The sequence below is a fragment of the Ambystoma mexicanum genome, chromosome 3q (genome assembly GCF_040938575.1).
Source record: "Ambystoma mexicanum isolate Mex_15411 chromosome 3q, UKY_AmexF1_1, whole genome shotgun sequence".
Taxonomy (NCBI): Eukaryota; Metazoa; Chordata; class Amphibia; order Caudata; family Ambystomatidae; genus Ambystoma; species Ambystoma mexicanum.
This window is the reverse complement of record NC_090926.1, coordinates 641,191,901-641,215,582: the sequence shown is the minus strand read 5'-3', so window position 1 is coordinate 641,215,582 and position 23,682 is coordinate 641,191,901. Positions and strand designations below refer to the sequence as shown.

The 23,682-nt window shown below is 50.2% G+C and overlaps 1 protein-coding gene across 5 annotated transcripts in view; it reads right to left on the bottom strand.

Moving 5' to 3' along the window:
• Positions 1-20,035: 20,035 nt before the first annotated feature.
• Positions 20,036-23,682, bottom strand: part of FOXK2 (forkhead box K2) — an 833,912-nt gene continuing 830,265 nt past the window's right edge. For all 5 annotated transcript variants that reach the window (XM_069654528.1, XM_069654525.1, XM_069654526.1 and 2 more), the window contains one exon: positions 20,036-21,739. In XM_069654528.1, coding sequence (XP_069510629.1) covers positions 21,543-21,739 — 197 coding nt within the window. In that variant the 3' untranslated portion in view covers positions 20,036-21,542. The remainder of the gene's footprint in view (positions 21,740-23,682) is intronic.

The following is a 23,682-nucleotide window of genomic DNA, read 5'->3' as shown; positions in this document are numbered from 1 at the left end:
GACCACCACTGCAGAGACTGAACGAGGGAAGTTGAGACAACCACTAGATCCTCCCACTGGCCGCTGGCCTGACACCATTGGCTTGAGTGCCACCCTTGCATGGGGCGCATGCAGACTAGCGTGAAGAACTGGGAATACACAGGAAGCCATCATCCCCAGCATCTTCATGGATGAAGCATACAGTCACCTGGTGACTGGCTACATAGTGAGGGATCTGGAACAGCATGTTTTGGACCCTCTCAGAGGGGAAGACGAGCCAGTCTGCTGTACGAATTAGAGCCGCCAGACCTGGTGGGAGTCAAGCTGGATTTCTTTTCGTTGCTAGAGAATCCTAGGTTAAAGAGGAGATCTACCGTCCTCCGTGTATAGGTCTGCCATGTTCTGTACGAATCCCTTGTTATGAGCCAGTCATCGAGGTAGGGATAGACTGGGATGGACTGCCTGAGCAGGTGAGCCGCCAGTACCTTTGTGAACACTCCTGGGGCTGAGGCAATGGCTTGAACTGATAGTGGGTGTCCTCTATCATGAACCTGCAGTACCTTCTGCTCACTGGCAACCTTGAAATATGAAAGTATTCATCTTTTGTGTCCAACGTGGCCATGTAATCCACCTGATGCAGCAGTAGGATTATCTCCTGAAGAGACGTCATCCTGAGCTTTTGAAGTTTGCCATACTTGTTCGCAGGCCTAAAACAGGGCGCATGGTGAGATCCTTTTTGGGTACAAGGAAGTACGCTAAATAAATACCCTTCTTTATCTGGAGAAGGGGGGTGACTTTGATGGCACCCTTTACCAGCAGGGACTAGAACTACTTCCAGCAGGATGCGCTGGTGCTCTGCCGACAGGAGTCGTCTTCTTCGTGGGTGGTAGTGAGGTGGTCGGAGGAACTCTATACAGTACCCGTGGGCGACAGTCTTTAGTACTCACTGATCTGATGTGATCCCCTCCCAAGAGTGGATAAATGGTGACAGGTGACCCCGACTGGGGAAGGGTGGGAGGGGACCCGTACCGGTGAGTTACTTGGAGGAGGTGGCCAGGGAGCCATTGGAAGCAGAGTTTCTACCTCTGCCCTTACCCCTACGACAGCCTCTTTACTAATACTGGAAATTGCCAGCGGAGCCCTGACCGGAGGTCCAGGGCGCCCCCCACTGTAACGCTCACCTGACTCCCATGGGGGCGCTGGCCTGGTTCGCGCTGCTGTGACCTCGTCTAAGGTGATGCGCAGGGTTCGGAAGACGGACTGGACCGGGCCCCAGCAGAAGTATCCTTCTGTAGGTGAGAATAGGGGGTTAACTGTCTGCGGGGTAATGCAATCAGCCTCCCACTTACCCCTCTCACCCTCCTCAAAACCCTTCTGTGCTTCCCCGTAGCGTCTCACCTTAGGGTCTGGAAGGACGAGCTCTCCATCCTGCTTCTGATGCAGGGGCGCGTTGGTATCCAGTTACGTCACTGGATTTTCGGATGGGTGAGAACCAAACTTGCTTGGCTTCCAGGTAAGTTTTTCTATAAGTGGTTCCCCTTGTGTCCAAGCATTAATGTTCTAATGCTAGTGTCTTTTTCCCCATAGGGGCCGGGGTACGGAATGCCGGGGAACAGACACCGACCCGAGGTGAGCGGTGAAATCCTTGTGGAAATCAGGTAAGTCTTTAATGAGTGTTTTGGTAATGTCTTTTCATTCACTCATTAACGCTGATGTCTTTTTCCCCTTAGGGGCCGGGGTCCAAAAATGCCTGGATGCGGCGCGGACCCGAAATGAAAAGGGAATGACCCAACAGGTAAGTCTTGACATGGAGTTTTAGCTTCCCTTTTCCCTTCTTTCTCTCACCTTTGTTCTTGTCTTTTTCTCCCTAGGCGCGGGGGCGCGACTGCGAATCCGGATGGTCGCTGCTGAACATGGAGGCGCCCTGTAAAGGTGAGTAGAATGCGGCGCTGCAGCGATCGATGCGATGTGCTTTTAAAAATAAATGTCTTCCTTTTCAGGATTGTCGGCGAAATGTCTCTGGGATGCAGATTTAGCAGGTGAGGCCTTTTCCTTCTTCTGTTCTCTTGTTCCCTTCCTTTGCAGGTGATTCAGGATGCTGGCAGGTGTGGCAGAAGTCAAGATGCAGGAGCAGACACGGTGAGCATCCAGCTGCTAGATGCAGAACAACGCGAAGCATGTGTGGCTGATCGGGTGTGGTTTAAATAGCCTTGGAAGAAGTTCCTAGAATGTGTCCTTCCTCCAATCAGGTATGTATCCTTCCCCGACCACGCCAGGTTGGTAAATGAGTCCCACAGGTAAAGTAGTTCCTTTCAGGCCTCAAGGAGGCCGGGGTTCTGCAGCATGGTCTGCATCAGGTAAGTGCACCCAAACACTTTCATAATGAGCCTGGCGCCTATGGCGCCAGGACTGATGTTTTCTATGAGCCTGGCGTAGGCGCCAGGACGCTGTCCAAAGGGCCCCTATAAGGGGTTGCTGGGACCTTCCCCGGGGACTTGATGTCCGCTTTCGGGGACGCAGGGCCTGAGCCGGCTCCCCGGGAGCGGGCATCGTGACACCCACTGAGCCATACTGACCCAGGGGCGAGCGGGAGAAGGATTGGCCACGAAAGGATCGGCAGGGGTTTGTGCTTTTGCGCTGGTGAAAAGGTTTAGCCGAGATCAGGCTGAATAATTTTAATGTCTTGTGCTCCTTTTTTGCTGACTGCAGGGCATCGTCGACTGCCTTCATGAATATGTTGGATTCCTCCACAAGATTAAGGAGGCTTGTGTTTCAGGTTTGAACCCAGAGTTCTTCAACCAGGCATGCCGCTTGAGTAGGGTTCACTGGGCAAGGGTGCGCCCTGCGGTTTCGGCCGAGTCCAGAGTGCTCTTCAGGATAGTATGGGTAACTTGTCTGCCTTCAGCCACGACTGCCAGCAGGCGTTTTCGGGTAGGCTCAGGAAGTTCCTGAAGGCCATCCTGTACTAGGCCCCACTGAACATCACTATAGCTCGCAAGGAGTGTTATGCTAGCAATCCTCGTGGAGTAAGCTACAGAGGCGGTGAGACACTTACCAAGGGCGTAACGTTTTGTTACAATCCTTGTTTGGAGAATATTCTACTGAAGACCGTGGCATCCCTGCCCGCTTGCAAGTGGTTGTTACGACCAAGGAGTCCGGTGTGGCGTGACCCCTAATATAGAGGGGATTGGGCAAAAACTTTTCCACACAGGGATTAACTGCCTGTGTAAGGGGAGGGGACAGTAAGGAAGGAGCCAGGCATCTTTTAATGAAAGGGAATGGCTTGGCTAACCAGAGCTTTCTCCTTGAGGATGTCCTCCACGAAGTCTGAGTCAGGGGCAGCTTTGTGCGTAGCAATATTAAAATGGTCGGCTGCTCTTTTTAAGAGGATGTTAAACAGCATTTGGTCGTCAACTGGCAACAAATCTCGTTGCAGAGGTGTATTGGGGGGGATCCAGACAGATGACGCCTGGGTCAGTGTTATTTGGCGGCGCATGCCACGCCCCCTGGTCATCTGCCTGATCAGTCTGGGTATCGATAGGCAGGGTCTTGTCATAAAGGTCAATATCCCTGTAAGAAACATCCTGACCCGGGACCTCTGGGTCGGCCCCAACAATCTTAACATGGTGTTATCCTGTGGTTCCTCTAAAGAGGGAAACTGGGCACCAGGGGAAGGAAGTTTCTGAGATTTAGAGAATATGGGGCATGAGTCCATTTCCCCAGGTCTCTTCAAGGAAACATCATACTGGTGCAAAAAGTTGATGAACTCGGCCATCTTAGCCATACACTCTTCAAACCTCTCCCTGGACCAATCTGAGGAAACTGAAGGGTCAGGGGGTGGAAAGGGCTGCCCAGAAGGCCTTCGAAAGAGGCTGGGGGGCCTCCGAGTAGTCCCCTAGGGAAGAGGGGGGGTCTTCCTGGAGCCTCCGGCCACCAAAACTGTAACCGAAAGCAGCACCACAGTTCTTCAGCGTTTGAGCGCCTGTGGATGCCAAATCGACTGCAGTGGGAGGTTTAAGGGAACTGCCCTTTCCAGAGGAAGCTTTATGCCCATTTGCATGCGGCGGGTGCGGTACGTGGAGGGTGCCGAAACACGAGGTTCTGAAAGGTACGGCCGAAGTCTTCGGCAAGCCTCGAGGTCTTCGACAAACCTGTCGAAGAGGCCTTATGGGTTGTGTGCTTAGTTACACATGGTGTGTGGGAGCCCTTGTCGCCAGGGTGCGACTTACCCATTGCAGAGCCGACAGCCTGCCTATCGGGGCTGGGGATGGGAATAAGGGAGCATGTAGGCTCTGTGGAAAGCTCAATGGCTTCGGAGCCATGGCTGCTGACTGATTTCTCGTCCGAAGCGCCAGCGGGAGAACATTTTTCGGCCTGCATAGCGTAGGCCGCCCACCACTTAGTCCGCCTGTTTTAAAGTCTTAGGCCAAAGGAGTTTACAGGCCTTACACCAGCGGTCGTCGTGGTCACAATGAAGACACCTGTTGCGTTGATGATGGGCATCTTTCTAGGGACCATTTTCTGTTACAAGACGGACAGAACTTAAAGGAGTCCTCTTCATAGCAGAGGTTAGCGGCAGCCAGACTAAGAGGAAAAGGAGAGGGGTGAAAGAAATGCATTATCAGAGAAAACAAGAAACAGGGCCCCACTCTCCCTACTGTAAAAGCCAGGCCTGAGCGCTAAGGCCATGCGGTCAACAGTGACGACCAGTTGTAGATGTAGGCGTCGGTGAGCAGGAAACCCACGATACAGCCTTTGAGATGGTCGAAGATGAATGAATCACCGCAGGCCATGGGATCAGAAAAAATAATATGAAACTTTTACGAGCCATGCAAAAGGGACCAACTAGGTTGGAGGAAAAAAAAAAAAAGATATGGTCAGACCTTGACGGGGGAGGGATTTTGGGTACACTACACATCACTTTAGGGCTAGTTTTACAGTCACGCCCATGTCGACGTCCCTTTTCGATCTTCGAAAGAAGAACAAGTTACTTCTTACCTGGTAAAGTTCTTTCGATGGGATGTTCCTCCAACGTATTCCTTATCTTGATAAAACATCTCCAGCTTGCTGGCCTCGGAATTTTTTTTTCAGTAGAGGGCGCTGCGCGTCGACGTCCCTCGAGCCTATGTCCCTCGACAGCCTCCGTATCGGCGCTGACGTCACCATGCGTATAAATAGACTCGCGCAGTTCCGTTTTGACGTTTACAGCTTACGCTCCTTCAGGGTCAATAACCAATTCATGTAAAGCAACTGTTAATCACAAGGGAAGTTTTACTGAGGGGATGGATGGGAGGGGCGATAAGGAATACGTCGGAGGAACATCCCATTGAAAGAACGTTAACAGGTAAGAAGTAACTTGTTCTTCCAAGGGATTGTGTCCTCCGACGTATTCCTTATCTTGATAGACTCCCATAGCAGTGGTGTGTAACTGAAGGTGGGAGTAAAATTGCCATGTTTCCCTTCAAGAATGAACAGAGTGCAACACAGCTTTGCCAAATCTAGTCTCTTGGCTAGAGGAGGAATACAGGTTTTAAAATTTTGTGAAGGTATGTGCAGACGACCATGTGGCAGCAGCACATATGTCTCGAATCGGTACCCCTCTTTGGAGGGGCAAAGAGGCTGCGATACCCCTGGTTGAATGAGCCCTAAGATTTTGAGGAGGCTCTTTCCCTGCCAGTTTGTAACATTCCAGAATGGCCAAAATAATCCACCTGGAAATGGTCTGTTTTGTTATCGGTAATCCCAATTTGTGCCCTGAGCAACCTACGAACAGTTGGTCTGCTTGCCTAATCCTAGCAAGTCTGCTGATGTAAAAGCTCAAAGCCCGCCTTGGGTCCAGCCTATGTAGCCTTTCTTCTTCTTTCCCCTGATGGGGTGGGGGATAGAATGAAGGTAAGGTAATCTTCCGAGTGATGTGGAATTCAGAAACCACCTTTGGGAGGAAATTAGGCTTCACTTGTAGGACAACTTTGTCTTTATGAAAAATTGTATGAGGGGGTTTACAAGATAGAGCTTGTCATTCGCTCACCCTGCTAGCAGATGTCAATGCCACTAATAAGACAGTTTTAAGGGTGAGAAATCTTAGCGAACAAGAGTGGAGTGGTTCAAAAGGAGTACCCATCCGAAAATTTAAGACTAAATTTAAGTCCCATAAGGGAATTTGGAATGGTCTTGGAGGATAGACATTGGTTAATCCCTTCAGAAATTGTATTACTAAGGGTAACTTGAAATACGATGGTTCCTCTGCAGTGCGCTTGAAGATCGATAGCGCTGCGAGATAGGCCTTGATAGTGCCAACCTGAAGGCCCGAATTTGCCAAATAGAGTAGAAAAGATAACACTGTTGATGTACCACATGAAAAGGGATCGATATTCTTTTCTCTACACCAGCTTCAAAATTTGTCCCAACGGCAGCGGTATAAAGTCTTTGTTGCTGGCCTTCTGGCCGAAAGCAACACCTCCATGACGTCATCTGGGAGGTCCCAATCCTTGTATCTCAACCTTTCAGATACCAAGCGTGAAGGTTGAGGGTTCTGATGTCTGTATGGAGAACCTGACCTCCCTTCTGCGAGAGAATATTCTCCTTGAGTGGAAGACGAATTGGAGGGCAGATGGACATATCCAGAAGGTCCGGGTACCACGTTCTCCTGGCCCAGTCCGGGGCAATTAGGATCATGGCTTTCCGGAACCTTCTCAACCTCCTGATCATTTGAGGAATGACAGGGACTGGAGGAAACGCGAACAGAAGTGGAAACTCCCAGTCCACTACGAACGCGTCCCCTAGAGCTCCTCTCGGGGGAAATTCCCTTTAACAAAACTGATCGCACTTCCTGTTGATGCTGGTGGCGAACAGATCCACTTGAGGGGTTCCCCAAAGGGTGAAGATCTGTTGAAGGACTTCCTGAGCTAGTTCCCACTCGTGGGAGTCTGTGCTCTGCCTGCTCAGAACATCCGCCGTCAAGTTTTTCTCTCCGGCTAAGTGAACTGCCGATAGAGAGATTCTTTCTTGGATTGCCCAAAACCAGAGCTGCATCGCCTCTCTGCACAGAGGCAGTGATCCTACGCCTCCTCTTTTGTTGAGGTAGTGCATGGCCACTGTGTTGTCCGTCATTATCAGGACATTTTTCCCCTGTGCAGATGGCAGAAAAGCCTTCAGCGCTAGTCTGATTGCTCTCAGCTCTAACAGGTTGATATGTAGTCTGGACTCCGATGGAGACCAACGACCGCTGATGGTCAAGTCGTTGGCATGGGCTCCCCACACCGTGAGCGAGGCATCTGTGACTACTGTCATCTCCGGGCCATGGTTGTCAAAACAGTTCTCTTTTCAAAATGTTCTCCTGACAGGCCCACTGTAACGCTCACCTGACTCCCACGGAGGCGCTGGTCTAGTCTGGGTTGCTGTGGCCTCTTCAAGCGTGATGCCACCGATTGAACAGGACCCCCAAATCTTGCTTGTCTGGCCCGTAGGAATATCCTTCTGCAGATGAGAGAGGGGGTTAACAGTCTGCAGAATAATGTGCTTGCGCCCCCCTTTCCACCCTTCGTTCTTCTCTAGCTTCCTCCAAAACCCCCGGTTTAAGCTCACCTTATGGTTTGGAAGGATGAACCCTCCATCCTGCTTCTGGTGCAGGGGGCGCGCGTTCGTCCAGTTACTTCACTGGTTTTCTGAAGGGCGCTGGCAAAATCCACTTGACTTTTCTGAGAAATGCGAGGTAAGTATGAAGATTCAAAAGTTCAAGTGTGAGCCTCTTTTATGTTGTCTTCCTAACCTGTGATCTGTCCTTTATTTCAGGTGCAGAATGAAGGCGATGCGTTGAGGGGTTAAATTGGCGATGGTAAATTCAGGTGAGTTAGTGATGAGGGCGATCCCTCAAAATGTCTTTATAATTCCCCAGTAATGTCTTTTGTCCTTTCCCCATAGGGGCCGGGGTGCGGTACCTGCCAACGAAGCGGCGCCGACCCGAAATGTGGAATGGTTCACCAAGAAAAGCCGGTAAGTATTATGGCTGAAAATTAGGCTTTCCTACTGTGTCCCTTCTGCTCACCTTTTGTCTCTTCTTCTCTCCCCTAGGCGCAGAGATGTGGCGACCGGTGCCGAGAGCCGCGATGGAGCCAGGAGATGTCTCGAGGACAGGTGAGTGAAGCGCAGCGCTGCAGCGAGCAACGCAATGCTTTTAAATGGAAGTCTTTCTTCAGGAATGCTGGCGTGAAGGTTCCGGATGCAGGTAAGAAGTTTGAATAAGTTCTTGGTTTTCACCTTTCTCTTCTCTTCTTCCCTTACAGGTGTTCCAGGTTCGAGGCGGGCGTGGCTGGAGTCCAGGTGCAGGAGCAGACACGGTGAGCGTTCAACTGCTGGGATGCAGAACAACGCGAAGCGTGAGCTACTGTCTGGGCGTGGCTTAAATAGCCCCCCAAAGTAGTTCCAGGTAAGTATCCTTCCCTGGCCACGCCCGAGTGGAAAAAATAGTCCCCATGAAAAAATAGTCCCTTTCAGGTCTCAGAGAGGCCTGAATCTTGCAGCATGGTCTGCATCAGGTAAGTGCACTAAACACCTTCCTTTATGAGCCTGGCGCCTATGGCGCCAGGACTGATGTCCAACATGAGCCTGGCGCCAAAGGCGCCAGGACAGAGTCCAAAGAGCCCCTATAAGGGGCCGCTGGGCTTTTACCCGGGGGCATGATGCCTGCTCCCGGGGGTGCTGGGCCTGGCCTGGTGCTCCAGGGGTAGGCATCATGACACCCACCACTGAAGGTCTCGAGCCACCTTGTCCTGAACCTGAAGGAGATCTGTCAAACTCCCTGAGAATAGCGACCACTGAGTTCTTAGTGCCCACTGAAGAGATCTCATTCTCAGGCGAGCCTCTGGCACAAAGAAGATGCAGGATGCCATGAGGCCTAGCAACCTTAAAAAGTCGAAGGCTGGGAGATGTTGGGCATTTTGAAACTTGGTGACCATCTGCAGAATATCTTGAGCCCTCACCTCTGGTGGCGAGGCTTTTCCCAGGGAAGTGTCCAGGACCGCTCCAATAAACTGGAGTCTCTGTGATGGCATCATCTGTGACTTCTTTAAATTGAGCGAGAAGCCCGGTTTGTGAAGGAAGTGGCAGACATAATCTAGCTGGATCTGTGCTTGTTCCGGAGATACAGTTCTGATCAGCCAATCGTCCAGGTAGGGGTAGACGTGAATCCCTTCCCTCAGACTTGCAGCCACTACTGACATTAGCTTGGTGAAGACCCTCGGGCGGAGGTCAGCCCAAATGGCAGAACTCGAAACTGATAATGAGAGCCGCCAATTGCGAACCTCAGGTATTTCCTGTGTTTGAGATGGATTGGCACATGGAAATAAGCATCCTGAAGGTCCAGAGATACCAGCCAGTCCTGGAGCTGGAGGGCCTGAAGGATCTGATAGAGAGTTACCATCTTGAACTTGTCCTTCCTGAGGAACTTGTTCAATTCTCGTAAGTCCACGATAGGTCTCAGTCCTCCGTCCTCCTTTGGTATTAGGAAGTAGGGGGGGGGGGGGAGTACCAGCTCTTGTTCCTCTCCGCTACAGGTACCGGTTCTATGGCACCTTTCTCCAGCAGGTCTACAATTTCCTGCAAGAGGAGCAGATCTGGAACTTTCAGAGAGCTGTTCCCCGATGGATGACTCTGAGGAATGCGTAGAAAAGGCAGGCAGTAAACTTGGGCAACTGTCTCCAATGCCCAAGCATCTGACGTAATAGCCTGCCATTCCGTCAGATGTTGAGTCAGCCTACCCCCCTAATGGTGACTTGTGAGGAGAGTCCTCAGTGATTTAGAGGCGGCTGATGCAGATGCCGAGGGTAAAGAGGCACCTGTTGCTGCGACTTTTGTACTTTTACCCCGTCCACCTCGGGTGAATCTTTTTTGACCTCTTTGAACCGACTGTCCTCTGCCTTTTCCGAATGCAGAATAAAAGCGAAAGGACTTACCTCTCCAAGAGGTTCCTGAGGGGCGATATGGCGTTTGACGGATTGCAGCTCCCAGGGATTTTGCTGCTGCTTTAGATGTCTAACTTTTCTAGGCTGTCATCCGCCTTCTTACCAAACAAAGAAGAGCCGTCAAAGGGCATATTTAAAAGTCTGGCTTGTACATCTGAAGCAAAGAACAAGTTACTTTCTTATCTGGTAACGTTCTTTCGATGGGATGGTCCGACGACGTATTCCATATCTATGACAGGTAATCACCACAGCTGTGCTGCTTCGGAAACTTTGAGGACCTCCTCCGACGTCCGACGTCATCCGATGTGATAAGTAGGACGCACGACGCCCGTAGCCTCAGTTGTAGTTTCCCCCCCCCCAGAACGTGTGACATCAGTCAACTGCCAGTCAGACACAAAGCCTTGCGGAACGTAAGCTGCAATAGCAAAAGAAATTCTGCAGCGGGGAAGGCAGGGAAGGAGCGATATGGAATACGTCGTCGGACCATCCCATCGAAAGACCGTTACCAGGTAAGAAAGTAACTTGTTCTTCGAGGAGATTGGGTCCTCCGACGTATTCCATATCTATGACAGCCTCCCACAGCAGTACCAGAGCAAGGAGGAGGGAAAGAATTTAGAATCAAAATTTAGAATTGCCAATCAAATAGCAGAGCAAAGGACCGCCTTGCCAAAGGCCAGATCCTGTCCCCGGATGGAATCGAGGGAATAGTGACGTACAAATGTATGTACAGAAGCCCAGGTGGCTGCATCACAGATGTTGCGAATAGGAACACCCTTCTGTAGGGCAGTAGATGCAACCATACCCCTGGTAGAATGGGCCCGCAAGCCAGCCGGCGAGTCCTTACCCGCCAAGCGTTAACACTCCGAGATGGCCAAAATAACCCAGCGAGACAAAGTCTGTTTCGTCACAGCCTGTCCCAAACGCTTTCCAGCGTAACCAATAAAGAGTTGATCGTCCACTCTGACCCGGGACATGCGTGAAACATAAAAGTTTAAAGCTCTCCTAGGATCAAGCCTATGGAGCCTCTCCTCTTCCTTACCAGGATGCGGAGGAGGATAGAATGCCGGAAGAACAACCTTCTGGGCCAAATGAAATTCCGAAACCACCTTTGGAAGAAAAGAAGGACGAACTCCAAGGACAACCCTGTCCTTATGAAATACAGTGAAGGGTGGCTTAACTGAAAGTGCCTGTAACTCACTCACTCTGCGAGCGGAAGTAACCGCAACCAGAAACACAGTTTTCAGAGTTAACAGCCTCAAAGGGCAAGAATGCAAAGGCTCAAACGGAGCACCCATAAGAAACTTAAGAACAAGGTTTAAATCCCAACCGGCACCAGGAAAGGTGACGGAGGGAACACATTAGTGAGCCCTTTCAGAAACTGTGACATTAAAGGGATTTTAAAGTAAGAACACTCTTCAGACGAGCGCTTAAAGATGGACAGCGCCGCCAGGTAACCTTTAATGGTACCCACTTGCAAGCCCCTGTGGGCCAAAGAAAGTAAAAAGGACCGAACCATGGGGATGTCACATGCAAAAGGATCCACATTCTGAACTCTGCACCAGTCGCAGAACTTACGGCAACGGTACAGAGACTTTGTTGCTGGCCTTCGGGCCGAGAGCAACACCTCCATCACTTCTTCAGGGAGGTCCCAATCCATATACCTCAACCTTTCAGAAGCCAAGCGTGAAGGTTGAGGGATCTGACCTCTGGATGGAGAACCTGACCCCCCCCCCCCTCCTGTGAGAGCAGATCGTCTCGGTAGGGAAGACAACGTGGAGGGCAGATGGACAAGTCAAGAAGGTCTGGGTACCACGTCCTCCGAGTCCACGCCGGAGCAATGAGGATCACACAGGAACCGAACTTCCGTAACCTCCGCAGCACTTACGGGATGACGGGGACTGGAGGAAACGCGTACAGCAGCGGGAATAACCACTCCACCACGAACGCGTCTCCCAAGGCTCCTTTTGGAGGAAATTCCCGCGAGCAGAACCTCTCGCACTTCCGGTTGACACTGGAGGCGAAGAGATCCACTTGAGGGGTCCCCCAAAGGCCGAAGATCTCCAGGAGAATCTCCTGAGCCGACTCCCACTCGTGAGAGATCGTGCTCTGCCTGCTCAGAGCGTCCGCCGTCACGTTTTCGTCTCCGGCCAGATGAACTGCCGAGATCGAAACTTCCTGCTGGATGGCCCAGAACTCGAGCTGCATCGCCTCCCTGCACAGAGGAAGTGACCCTGCCCCCCCCTTTTTGTTGAGGTAGTGCATGGCCACTGTGTTGTCCATCAGGATCAGGATATTCTTTCCTCGCACAGTCGGCAGAAAAGCCTTAAGGGCTAGCCTGACGGCCCTCGGCTCCAACAGATTGATATGGAGTCTGGACTCCGACAGAGACCAACGACCGCTGACTGTCAGCCCGTTGGCATGAGCTCCCCATCCCGTGAGGGATGCATCCGTCACGATCGTCACCTCCGGCCAGGGAAGCCAAAATGGAGCCCCATTCATCAAGTTGCCTTCGACGGCCCACCACAGAAGGTCCCGGAAGACCGAGGGCGGCACCTGAATCGGGTCCGACATCCTGCCAGAGGACTGCGACCATTGCATCTTGAGTGCCCACTGCAAAGATCTCATCCGCAGGCAGAATGCAGGATGCTATGAGGCCGAGCAACCTCAAGAACTCGAACGCTGGGAGCGTCTGGGCATGCTGAAACTTGTGCACCATCCGCTGAATGTGAAGAGCCCTCACCTGGGGAGGAAAACACTGCCCCAGGGAAGTGTCGAGCACTGCTCCGATGTACTGGAGCCGCTGTGTTGGCGTCAAATGGGACTTCTTTAAATTGAGGGCGAAGCCCAGCCTGTGAAGGGAGTGGCAGGTGACGGACAGATGATCCAGGACTTGCTCGTGAGAGCTCCCCCTGATCAACCAATCGTCCAGGTAGGGGTAGACGTGAATCCCCCCATGCCTGAGATGCGCTGCCACCACCACCATGAGCTTGGTGAAAACCCTCGGGGCGGAGGTCAATCTGAACGGCAGGACCCGAAACTGAAAGTGCAAGGCGCCAACTGCGAACCTCAGGTACTTCTTGTGCTTGGGATGGATCGGCACATGGAAGTAAGCATCCTTGAGGTCGAGAGACACCAACCAGTCCTGAAGCTGAAGGGCCTGGAGGACTTGAGAGAGAGTAGCCATCTTGAACTTGTCCTTCCTAAGGAGTTTGTTCAAACCGCGCAAGTCCATGATGGGTCTCAATCCCCCGTCTTTCTTCAAAATCAAAAAATAAGGGGAATACCATCCCTTGTTCCTCTCCGCTACAGGCACCAGTTCTATGGCGCCTTTCTCCAGCAGGGCTTGAATTACCTGCGCAAGGAGCGGATCCGGACTCTGCAAAGAGAGGTTCCCCGGTGGATTGTCGCGAGGCCTGTGCAGAAAGGGAAGACAGTAGCCGTGGGTTATGATCTCCAGAACCCACACATCTGAAGTAATGGCACGCCACTCTACAAGATGCTGCGCCAGCCTTCCCCCAACCAGCGAACCATGGGACATGGCCTCATGACTGAGTGGTAGCGGCTGCGGCGTTACCTGAGGGCAAAGAGGCAACTGCCCGAGCGGCCTTGGCACCACAGGTACCCTGTCGTCCACCTCTGGTACCCCTGCGTTGGCCTCTTTGACTGCCAGCTCCTCTCGCTTTAATGAAGGACGAGCAATAGCGAAAGGAACCACCCATCCATTGCTGTCCCCTAGGACGAAAAGGCGGAGGTTGGCGAACTGCAGCGCCCAACGACTTCGCTGCAGCTTTTGAGGTCTGCAACCTCAAGGCTCTCGTCAGCCTTGCTGCCAAAAAGGTGTTCACCATCAAAGGGCACGTTGAGGAGCCGGGACTGCACATCAGGAGCAAACCCAGACTTCCGCAACCACGCAAACCTGCGTATCTCGGTGCTCGCCGCCATGGACCTGCTGACGCATTCAGTCATGTCCAAACCCGACTGAACAGACTCACACATGGCATCCTTACCATCCTGGACCATAGCCAGGAAACCATCCCGTTCGTCACCTTCGGGAATATTTTCAGCCGCTAACGCAACACAGTTCCACAGAGTGTGCGTCAAACGAGACAAGGCACATATGGAGTTGGCAGCCTGAAGCGCCATACCACCAGAAGAAAACCCTTTCTTCGCCCAGCCATCAAAACGTTTGTCGTCCCCATCAGGAGGGATGGTAGGGTACGACGCCTGCTTTGCCGGGGCCGCCTGCACCACCAAACTCTCCGGAGTGGGGTGCCTGGTCAAGTAGCAGGGGTCACTACTGGCTGGACGGTATTTTCGCGACAAGGACCTGCCCACCGCCGGGAGACTCTCCGGAGCAGTCCAAGTCGCCGCCACCCTTCTCTGTAGAGCCATATGAAACGGCAGTACCGGGTCAGTTGGGGGACCAACATCAAGGATGTCCGTGAGATCATCCTGCACAAACTTCCCTGGGGGAGCAGACCATCCCAAGTACTCGGAAACCCTAGCCATAAGGCGCCGGTACGAGGAATCGGCATGAGAGCCAGGCTCAGGCCTACAAAACTCCACCTCCGGAGAGGTGTCCAGTCCACTGGCATCATGCAGTGACTGCCTCAAATCGTCAAACTGACTATGGCCCGAGACAACTTCATCTGGAACCTGACTAGGAACCAGGCCATCAGAATCCTCATCCACCTCCGAAATATATTCCAGGTGGCGAAAAGAAGGCACCCAAGAGTGCCTGCTCTTAACCAGAGCCTTCCTAGGGGGTTCCCCCGTGCCACCCCGGCCTCCAAAGGCGTCGAGGGCGTTGAGTGAATCGGCGCCGAGAGACCAGGCATCGGCGCCGAGAGGATTGGCGTCGACGTCGAGTAAATCGGCGTCGACGTCAGATGCAGCGCCGCCAGCATCAACAGCGTCGACACAGTCCCCGAAGCCGGAGCTCCGAGCATGTCTGTCATGATGCCTACCCCCGGAGCACCAGGCCAGGCCCGCACCCCTGGGAGCAGGCATCACGCCCCCGGGTAAAAGCCCAGCGGCCCTTTATAGGGGCTCTTTGGACTCTGTCCTGACCCCGTTGGCGCCAGGCTCATAAGGGGAAGTGTTTGGTGCACTTACCTGATGCAGACCATGAGGGACTATTTTTCTGAAGGAACTATTTTGTTACTGGGGTGGTGCTGTGGAAGAATACTCACCTGGAACTTCTTCCAAAGCTATTTAAGCCACGCCCGGACAGCCACACGTGCTTCGCGTTGTTCTGCATCCCAGCAGCTGAACGCTCACCGTGTCTGCTCCTGCACCTGGACTCCAGCCACGCCCGCCTCGAACCTGGAACACCTGTAAGGGAATAAGAGAAGAGAAAGGTGAAAACCAAGAAATTATTCAACCTTCTTACCTGCATCCGGAATCTTCACGCCAGCATTCCTGAAGGAAGATCTCCATTTAAAAGCACTGCGTTGCTCGCTGCAGCGCTGCGCTTCACTCACCTGATCCCGAGACGCCGCCCGGCTCCATCGCGGCTCTCAGCACCCGTCGCCACATCTCTGCACCCAGGGGAAAGAAGAAGAGAAAAAAGGTGAGCAAGGGAACACAAGAGGAAAGCCGAATTTTCAGCCATATTGCTTACCGGCTTTTCTTGGTGAACCATTCCACATCTCGGGTCGGCGCCGCATCTTTGGCAGGTACCGCACCCCGGCCCCTATGGGGAAAGGGCAAAAAGACATTACTGGGGAATTATAAAGACATTTAGAGGGGTCACCCTCATCACTAACTCACCTGATTTTACCACCGGCAATTTAACCCCTCAACGCATCGCCTTTGTTCTGCACCTGAAATAAAGGACAGAAAAGACAACATAAAAGGAAGCTCACACTTGAACTTTTGCATCTTCATACTTAAGGCGTATCGCTCAGAAAAGTCAAGTGGATGTGCCAGCGCCATTCTGAAAACCAGTGAAGTAACTGGACGAACGCGCGCCCCTGCACCAGAAGCAGGATGGAGAGTTCATCCTTCCAAACCATAAGGTGAACTTAAACCGGGGGTTTTGGAGGAATCAGAGAAGAACAAAGGGGGGAAGGGGGGAGCAAGCACACTATTCAGCAGACAATTAATCCCCTTTCTCATCTGCAGAAGGATATTCCTACGGGCCCGACAAGCAAGATTTGGGGGTCCTGTTCAATCGGTGGGCCGAACTCTGCGCATCACGCTTGAAGAGGCCACAGCAACCCAGACCAGCGCCTCCGTGGGAGCCAGGTGAGCGTTACAGTGTCCTTCGACGACCTGAGCGTCGACGGCTTCGACGACTTCCTCGGAGCCGGAGCCTCGAGAAAGCCTGTCGACGCCTCAGACGTCGATGTCTTCCTCGAAGACATCACAGGTGCACACGGTCTCGAACGCGTCGAGGACCGGGACCTGGAACGGGTACGTCGAGAACGAGTCCCCTTGCCCGAACGGGACCTCTCCCGTGACTCGTGCCGACGACTCTTGGGAGCGGTGTCTCTCGACCTCTCACGACCGACCCCACTCGGGGGCGCGGACAGCTTAGTACCCTGCGACTCGAGAATCGCCAGCATTTTCTTCCCGAAGGAAGCCCATTCCTCCGGCGTCGCACGGCTGGTGGGGTAAGCGACGTGCCGGGCAGAGTCCTCAGAAGAGGACCTGGAAGACGACCGCTGTCGGTGCATCCGAGAATGCCTCGAAAGGCGAGACCGACTCCTAGAAGGAGACCCACGAGACTTCCGACGATGACGCGGAGAGTCTCCTCTCGAATCATCCGTCGAAAGCCCCGCAGACTTCGATTTCCGGGGCTTGGACACCCGACCTACCGACAACAACTTCTTGCGTTCACGTAAGGCTTTGGACGTGAGCGACTGGCAGTCGATAGTCATCCGTGTCGTGGGCCTCCCCGAGGCACCAGAGGCAGGCGTCGTGCGAGTCCGTCACCGACATCTTGGACCCACACTCCCCGCACTTCTTGAAGCCCGGACGCGGGGTCGAAGACGAAGTAGAAGACATCTTCACACGAAGGAGATTCTCACAAAAACGAACAGGTTCGAAGAACCGAGAAGAACAGAACTCCAAAGAGTCGAGGCGTTAACCGAGATTCACGAAGCAACAAGTTCGCGGAAAAAACGGAACTGAGGCTACGGGCGTCGTGCGTCCTTATCACATCGGACGATGTCGGAGGAGGTCGGAGGAGTTCCTCGACGATGGCGCATCGACGTCATCGACGCAGGAGCCGAAAAAAGTTTCCGAAGCAGCACAGCTGTGGTGATTACCTGTCATAGATATGGAATACGTCGGAGGACCCAATCCCCTCGAACCCAAACTTTCGCAACCACGCAAATCTGCAGGTTGTAGTACTTGCCGCCATGGCCCTACTGATACTCTCAGCAGAATCAATGCCAGTTTGAAGGGATTCGCACATTGCGTCTTTACCATCCTTAATGATGTTTAGAAACGCTTCCCTTTCTTCTCCCTCTGGGAGGCAGTCAGCCGCTGATGAAGCACACTCCCAAAGTGTATGGCTGAACCTTGAGAGCGTACAAGTAGCATTAATAGATTTCAACACCATGCCACATGCAGAAAAGACTTTCTTAGCCATAGAGTCGTATCTTTTGTCATCCTGTGGAACAGTAGGGTATGCCGATCTACTGCCTGATGCAGTTGCTGCTTGAACAACCAGACTCTCTGGAGTTGGATGTTTAGACAAAAATTCAGGGTCAGTAGCAGATACCCTATATTTGGCTGATAACTTCTCGTTAACCGCCGGGATAACCTCAGGAGTTTCCCAGTTAGCCAATATTTGTCTTTTGTAATGCAGCATGAAATGGAACCACAGGATCCTCCTGTGGGCCTTTGACTAAGATGTCTGTAAGGTCATCCTGTTGGAATGCAGGTGAAGGTGTAGACCAACCCACAAATTCTATAATACTTGCCATTAAAATTGTGTAAGGGGTCTCGGCATGTTCTCCTGGGTCTGGTTTGGCAAACTCTATTTCTGTGGAAGTAACCCACTTGCCTCATGTAAGGATTCTCAAAGGTTCTTTAACCTATTTTCCTCAAAGGTAAATTCCTCTGGTTCAGGTGTTGTAGTTCTCTGCAACCCAAAGGGTCTTTCTTGATCCAAATGCTCCCCTTCTTCAAAAATTGAAGACAAAGGTCTGAAATAATCAGACCTTGGAAATGGCTTAAATCCCATTTCCAGAGCAGAAGGGGCCAAATTTGTCGTAATTGGTTGAGAAAACGTCGACTTGTCGGCGCAGACTTTAAAGGCTTCGAAGACACTGAAAAAGGCGTCGAGAAGATCGGAAGAGGCCTCGAAGAGCTCGAGAGGATCGGAATCCTACTCGAGGTTGTCGATGACATTCTCGAAGTCGTGTTAGAGGCCCTGGGTATGACCACTGGCTGTGAGGTAGTGACGGCCGTGGGTTTGTTCTTTTTCGGCGTCGAAGATGGCGTCGATTCAATCGACCTATGTGTCGATGAGCCCTTCGATAATGGCGTTGATGGCGCAGATTTGTGCGAAGGGACTTTCGACGATGGCGTCGATGGCACAGTGCCTTTGCTCGAGGGTTTGTGACGCTCTCGAGTAGCTTCTTTCGCCGGGTGCAACGACTCGTGGGGTTTCGATTTTTCTGGTCTTTCCCCCAGGGTATCACCCTCAGCTGTCTTCAAGGGATCGAGGCCGCTTTTTCGAAGACGCCAAGCATCCTTTTATGGAATTCTTCCCACTCAGCCTGAGAGCTATGTTTTGTGGGGCAGGTGACTCTTTCCGGGAGAAAAAGAAGACGAGGAAGGGGATCTTCGACGTCTCTTACTCGAATGCTTGGATCTCGAAGAGTGGTGGGAACTGCTTAGAGACCTAGAACGAGAATGTTTCCTGTGTCGGCGAGGAGACGAATGTCTCGACTCTGCCGAGGAAACTGTCAAAGGCGTTTTAACTGTCTTACCTCTCTCAAGCTTCCCCTTACGCTCCTTCAAGGCTTTCGCAGTCATGGACATGCAGTCCTCGCACTCCGAACATTGGTGCTCCGATCCCAGGCACCACAAACAGATCCTGTGAGGATCTGTCAATGACATTTTCTTTCCACAGTCTCGACATTTTTTGAAGCCCGACCGTGGAGTCGTCGGTTCGGATGAGGAAGCCATCGAGTAAGAGTTGGTATTCTCAAGGAATAATGAAGAATATATCCGACTAACGAACTGAGCAATGCGATTCCGAGGCCCACGAAGCGCGGAAAAACAGAACTGAGCAACAGACGCTGCGCAAGTCTATTTATACGCATGATGACGTCGGCGCCGATACGGAGGCGGTCGAGGTACATCGGCTCGAGGGACATCGACGCGCAGCGCCCTCTACTGAAAATAAAATTCTGAGGCCAGCAACCTGGAGATGATCTATCAAGATAAGGAATACGTCGGAGGACACAATCCCTTCGAAAGATGCAATACTCCGCCATTACCACTGGATGTTAATATTAAAGGATATTTATACCGCGCACTATCACCACCGGAGTGGTCCCCTGGCGCTCTGGCGGCTCTGAAAGAGGGAGAGGGGGGTGAGTTAGTAGGAATAAGCTGGAAAAGTGCAAGAGAGCAGTGATTTGCTGTTGGCAGCCTCACCCTGTGGGTCCGTTGGCTGGGCTTGGGGTGTTTTGCGGTCCATACTCGGCATGTGCTGTTGTGCAAGCCTATGCGGTTTGTTTTGTTGTTGCAGTGTAATGACGTTTCTGCGGATTGCTGCGTATTAGGGATTAGGGTTGTGGCTGTGTTTGGTTAGAGTTTGAGCGGTGTATGCAGAGGGATGAGATTGTTAGTGGATTGGTTAGTTGGCCGGATGTCGGACTATATGCACAGCATGTGATTCTAAGCAGATCCATAAGCATCAGAAGCACCATTCTCAGGCCTCCAGCCATTAACAAATGCAGCACAGATTTGAACAAACCCTAATAAGTGTGCACAGGGAGAAGGATTTGTTAAACCCTAGAATGTGTTATGACGTGTAAACACAATGTGTACATATTGTTCAAACCTGAATATTTATGTGGTGTAATTTGGAAATAATGTTGAACTTGCCAAATGTACAGAAAACCAACAAATTACAAAAAAGTGTTTTATTATAGTCTGGTAGCCACTGTTCAAAAAACACAATAGCTACTCAATGGAAACCACAGAATTTCTGGGCGTGACAAACATTCGATGGCTACTGTATTGCAAACTGCTCATCAGCAATTCTAGCTTCTCAATCCCTACGAATTCTGAGCAACTCCAAAAAGATCTTGTATTTGCTTTTTTGGAAAGGTGACTTGTTCAGAAATTGAACTTCTCTAAAAAAAAAGGGAGTAGAACAGTTTCTGCCATTTTAAACATACACATATTAAGCAAGACCTTTTTTTATACTTATTACCAGAAAAATATGCTGGGACGAAGTCAACACAAAGTAACGAACACAGTAAAAAGTAGCAAGAAAGAGAAACAGTTAAGTGCAGCTGTGGTCCGGTTCCATAGCAGTTCTTTACCTCGGGTAATGGCTCATTTACACTAATTTCAAACTGGTTGCATGCAGGATTAAAGAAGCATTTTGATCACTACACATGGTATCAAAAATTTGATTACATTTTATCAGGCATCTGCTAAAATAGTAAACAAATTGCAGGTGTTACAAAGTAGCTTAACCACTTGGATTGCAGCAAGTATTCCTATTGCAGTGCTGGGTGTCCCAATTAGCCAGTGACGCTAGGACGTGGAAAACCACATTCGTGGCACTTAAACCGGTTAATCTTGTGTTGAAATGACGTACACGAAGTTTAATCACGCCAGTTTGTTATTAAAAATGCAAAACAAATCAATCCGCTAACCTTCCCCAATACATTCAGATTTTCGAAACAAAAAATGTCACATGAAAAGTGAAGTGTGATTCCAAAGATTCCAGAGTAGAAACGGCGCAATATGAAATGTCAAAGACTCCTATCGTATTTTCCAATTTTCCTGTGTTTTACCTCAGGTGTTTCGGTTTTTAGATTAAGCAGAGAAATGAAAAACACCTGAATGTCCAATTTCCACATGTGAACAAAATACTGCATATCTACCAACTGCTTTAGGTAGGTAATTTGTGAAAAGGCTAGCTGCCAGGATGTAGGACATGGCTCCTTGCCTCGGTTCCCTTTGAGGAATATACAATCGTTACGAAACCAGTTCACTCTAAGCGCTTATGCTGCTGGACTGATGAACTCGGTCCTCCTCAAACAAGGATTTTAAAAGCTGCAACCGTGCCCACCTCTTTAGTTCCCAGTATTCACCGAGGTAGTTCAGTAGGAGGTAACAGCCTCTAGAACAAGATGTCTTTCAGTTTGTCTTCTGTTTTATATATTTTTAATATAGATTTAAATAAATGAGTTCTAAGGCCACCTGTGTTTGTTTTGTTTTTCAGTGCTGAAAGTATGTATTTTTCACAGGGCCCCATCACCCAACGGGTCAGAACACGCGACTGCGTTCTTTGTGTTAAGTGTCTCCTTTTGGCACCTTGAAAGTTATATTTACTTAGGTTTTTTTCTTTTGTTAAAAAAATTATATATAATAAAGAACAGAAATCCCAGTTCAAAGTTTCTATTTCTGGCTGTCCGGTTCACTCAATGCCACTGGTGTGGAATCTGCATTAACTGATGAGACTTTGCTCTCTCGTTCATCGGCTTTTAATCGTTTCAGTTCAGGATGCTCGATCTTTTCACCATTTTGACGCTTTGTTGGAAGAGATGCTGATGCAGAAGCATGAGTCGCTAGCATATGCAATGGACTTGCTGCAACTGAAGAAAAAAAAACAAGAAAACAAAAAGCATTAATTCAGCAATACATTTTATTCTTTGTCGTCCTGATTCTCAGACTATACCATTTTGGATTGGGCAACAACCTATGAACCTGTTATCGCACGGACGTGTTGCATCCATATAGCGGCAAGCCCTTGAATTAAGGCGATTGAAATATTACATAAAAAGCAACGCCATTTCTTACTGCTGAACCAAATTAGGATTCTGAATACTAGAGAGAGCCAGTACACAATTTATGACATTCCAGCCAGTGACCACATTGCATCACTATCTTTTGAGCCGTTCTAAAAGGCACTTCAATGTCCTGTTTCAGTGATGGTGCCCCTGAGAATTCAGATATGCGCTAATGCCCAAATGTTTCCTCAAGAAGAATTCCATTCCTAATCCAAATTTTTATTTCAATCAATCCAAAATTGGTGCTCCATAAAATTGACCAGCAACCCTTCAACAAAGGTCCATCTAAACTACAGATTTCGTCATATTACTAGATCATTTGATGTTACGGTTTTGATCTGCCTAGAATTCTTCTAAATAGGTCACAACCCACTTCCTGTTTATAGCTCTCAGCCATGCCCTGTTAAGTCCAGTATGTTCCATTTTGTGCCCTTGCCGTCCATAAATACATTTACACTCTTGAAATCCATGATCAGCATTGACACCCAACCCCGCCCAAACAACGTGAATAAATGCCCTGCATACTCAAAATTACGAGCCGGCCATTGCTAGTTAGTTACTTTTTAAATTCAACTATGAGGCAAATTAAATCTATAATAACCTCATGGTGGTTCAGATACTTGCTTCTACAAATCTAACGCTCCTAGGATCAGGGCGGAAACTGCTCAACTATATATGGTAGCTTTAACTTGTAAGGGGATTAGATACATTCATACAGGGTGGCAGCCTCAGCAGTATTTCAAGTGATAACGATAGATCTACACAGTTCAAGGATATGGACCATGCATATGCTGGTGGGGAAGGAATGCAGGTGTTGTGAAAGGAGGCAGAGCGTGAGTAGCAACATGAACAAGGTATTTGAAGTCTTATGTTGGTATCCTACTTTCTTAACTTATTAGTAAGGGTTTCATTGATATAAAGCTGGTAGGTGATGACATCACCAAAACTAGAAATCAAGATCAAGTAGCCAAGCTGCACAGGACATCTTAGTCAAAAGAACCATTATTGTGGTTGAAAAACCCACCGAAAAAGTATGCCAAAAGGCACATGCAGCAACCCAGTGTTGGTTCATACTTCAGAAACGGCCAAATCCCTTTGAAAAACAAACACAGGTGCTGCTTTAGCATGTTTTTAATGGGCATAAACTTCATTCATACTTCTGAATTTGTTAACAGCGAGAAAAGTAATACAATGTACTCTTAGTGAGTGTTGTACGGGTGGCTCATGTCTCCATTCTGACAAATCGAGAGATCTCCAAGACTGCTAAGAATGAAGGTTATTTGCACAGAGTAAGACAATGAAAGCCTGCGTATAGGAATAATTCTGCCCACACACAGACCTCACCCTCTCCTTTAGCATGCAGTGTCTTCCATGCCTCAGCCACACTCTTCCTCACCTACAAATGTTTGAAACACCAAGCCAAAAGGGGTGGTAGCATCGTCTGTAGGGAGAATGACCTGAACTAAGAGTACAAGCGTGGCTATGAGAAGTGATTTGCGTGTATTGCTTCGCATGGTACAGATCAGAAACACAGAAATCATTTAAGGGAGGATCACAGCAACCCCTAAACAGCATTTTTGGTGAATACCGACCAGAGCAGGAATCTTCCGAATGATGTATGCTCCCAGGAAACAAGACACCCGACAAGCCAGTCTTTCCAAGGCTTAGAAATCATACATGCTGCATATGTACAACAGATTTCTTCTGAAAGCTAGAGGACTGATAAATGAAAAAGAGGGCAATACGAT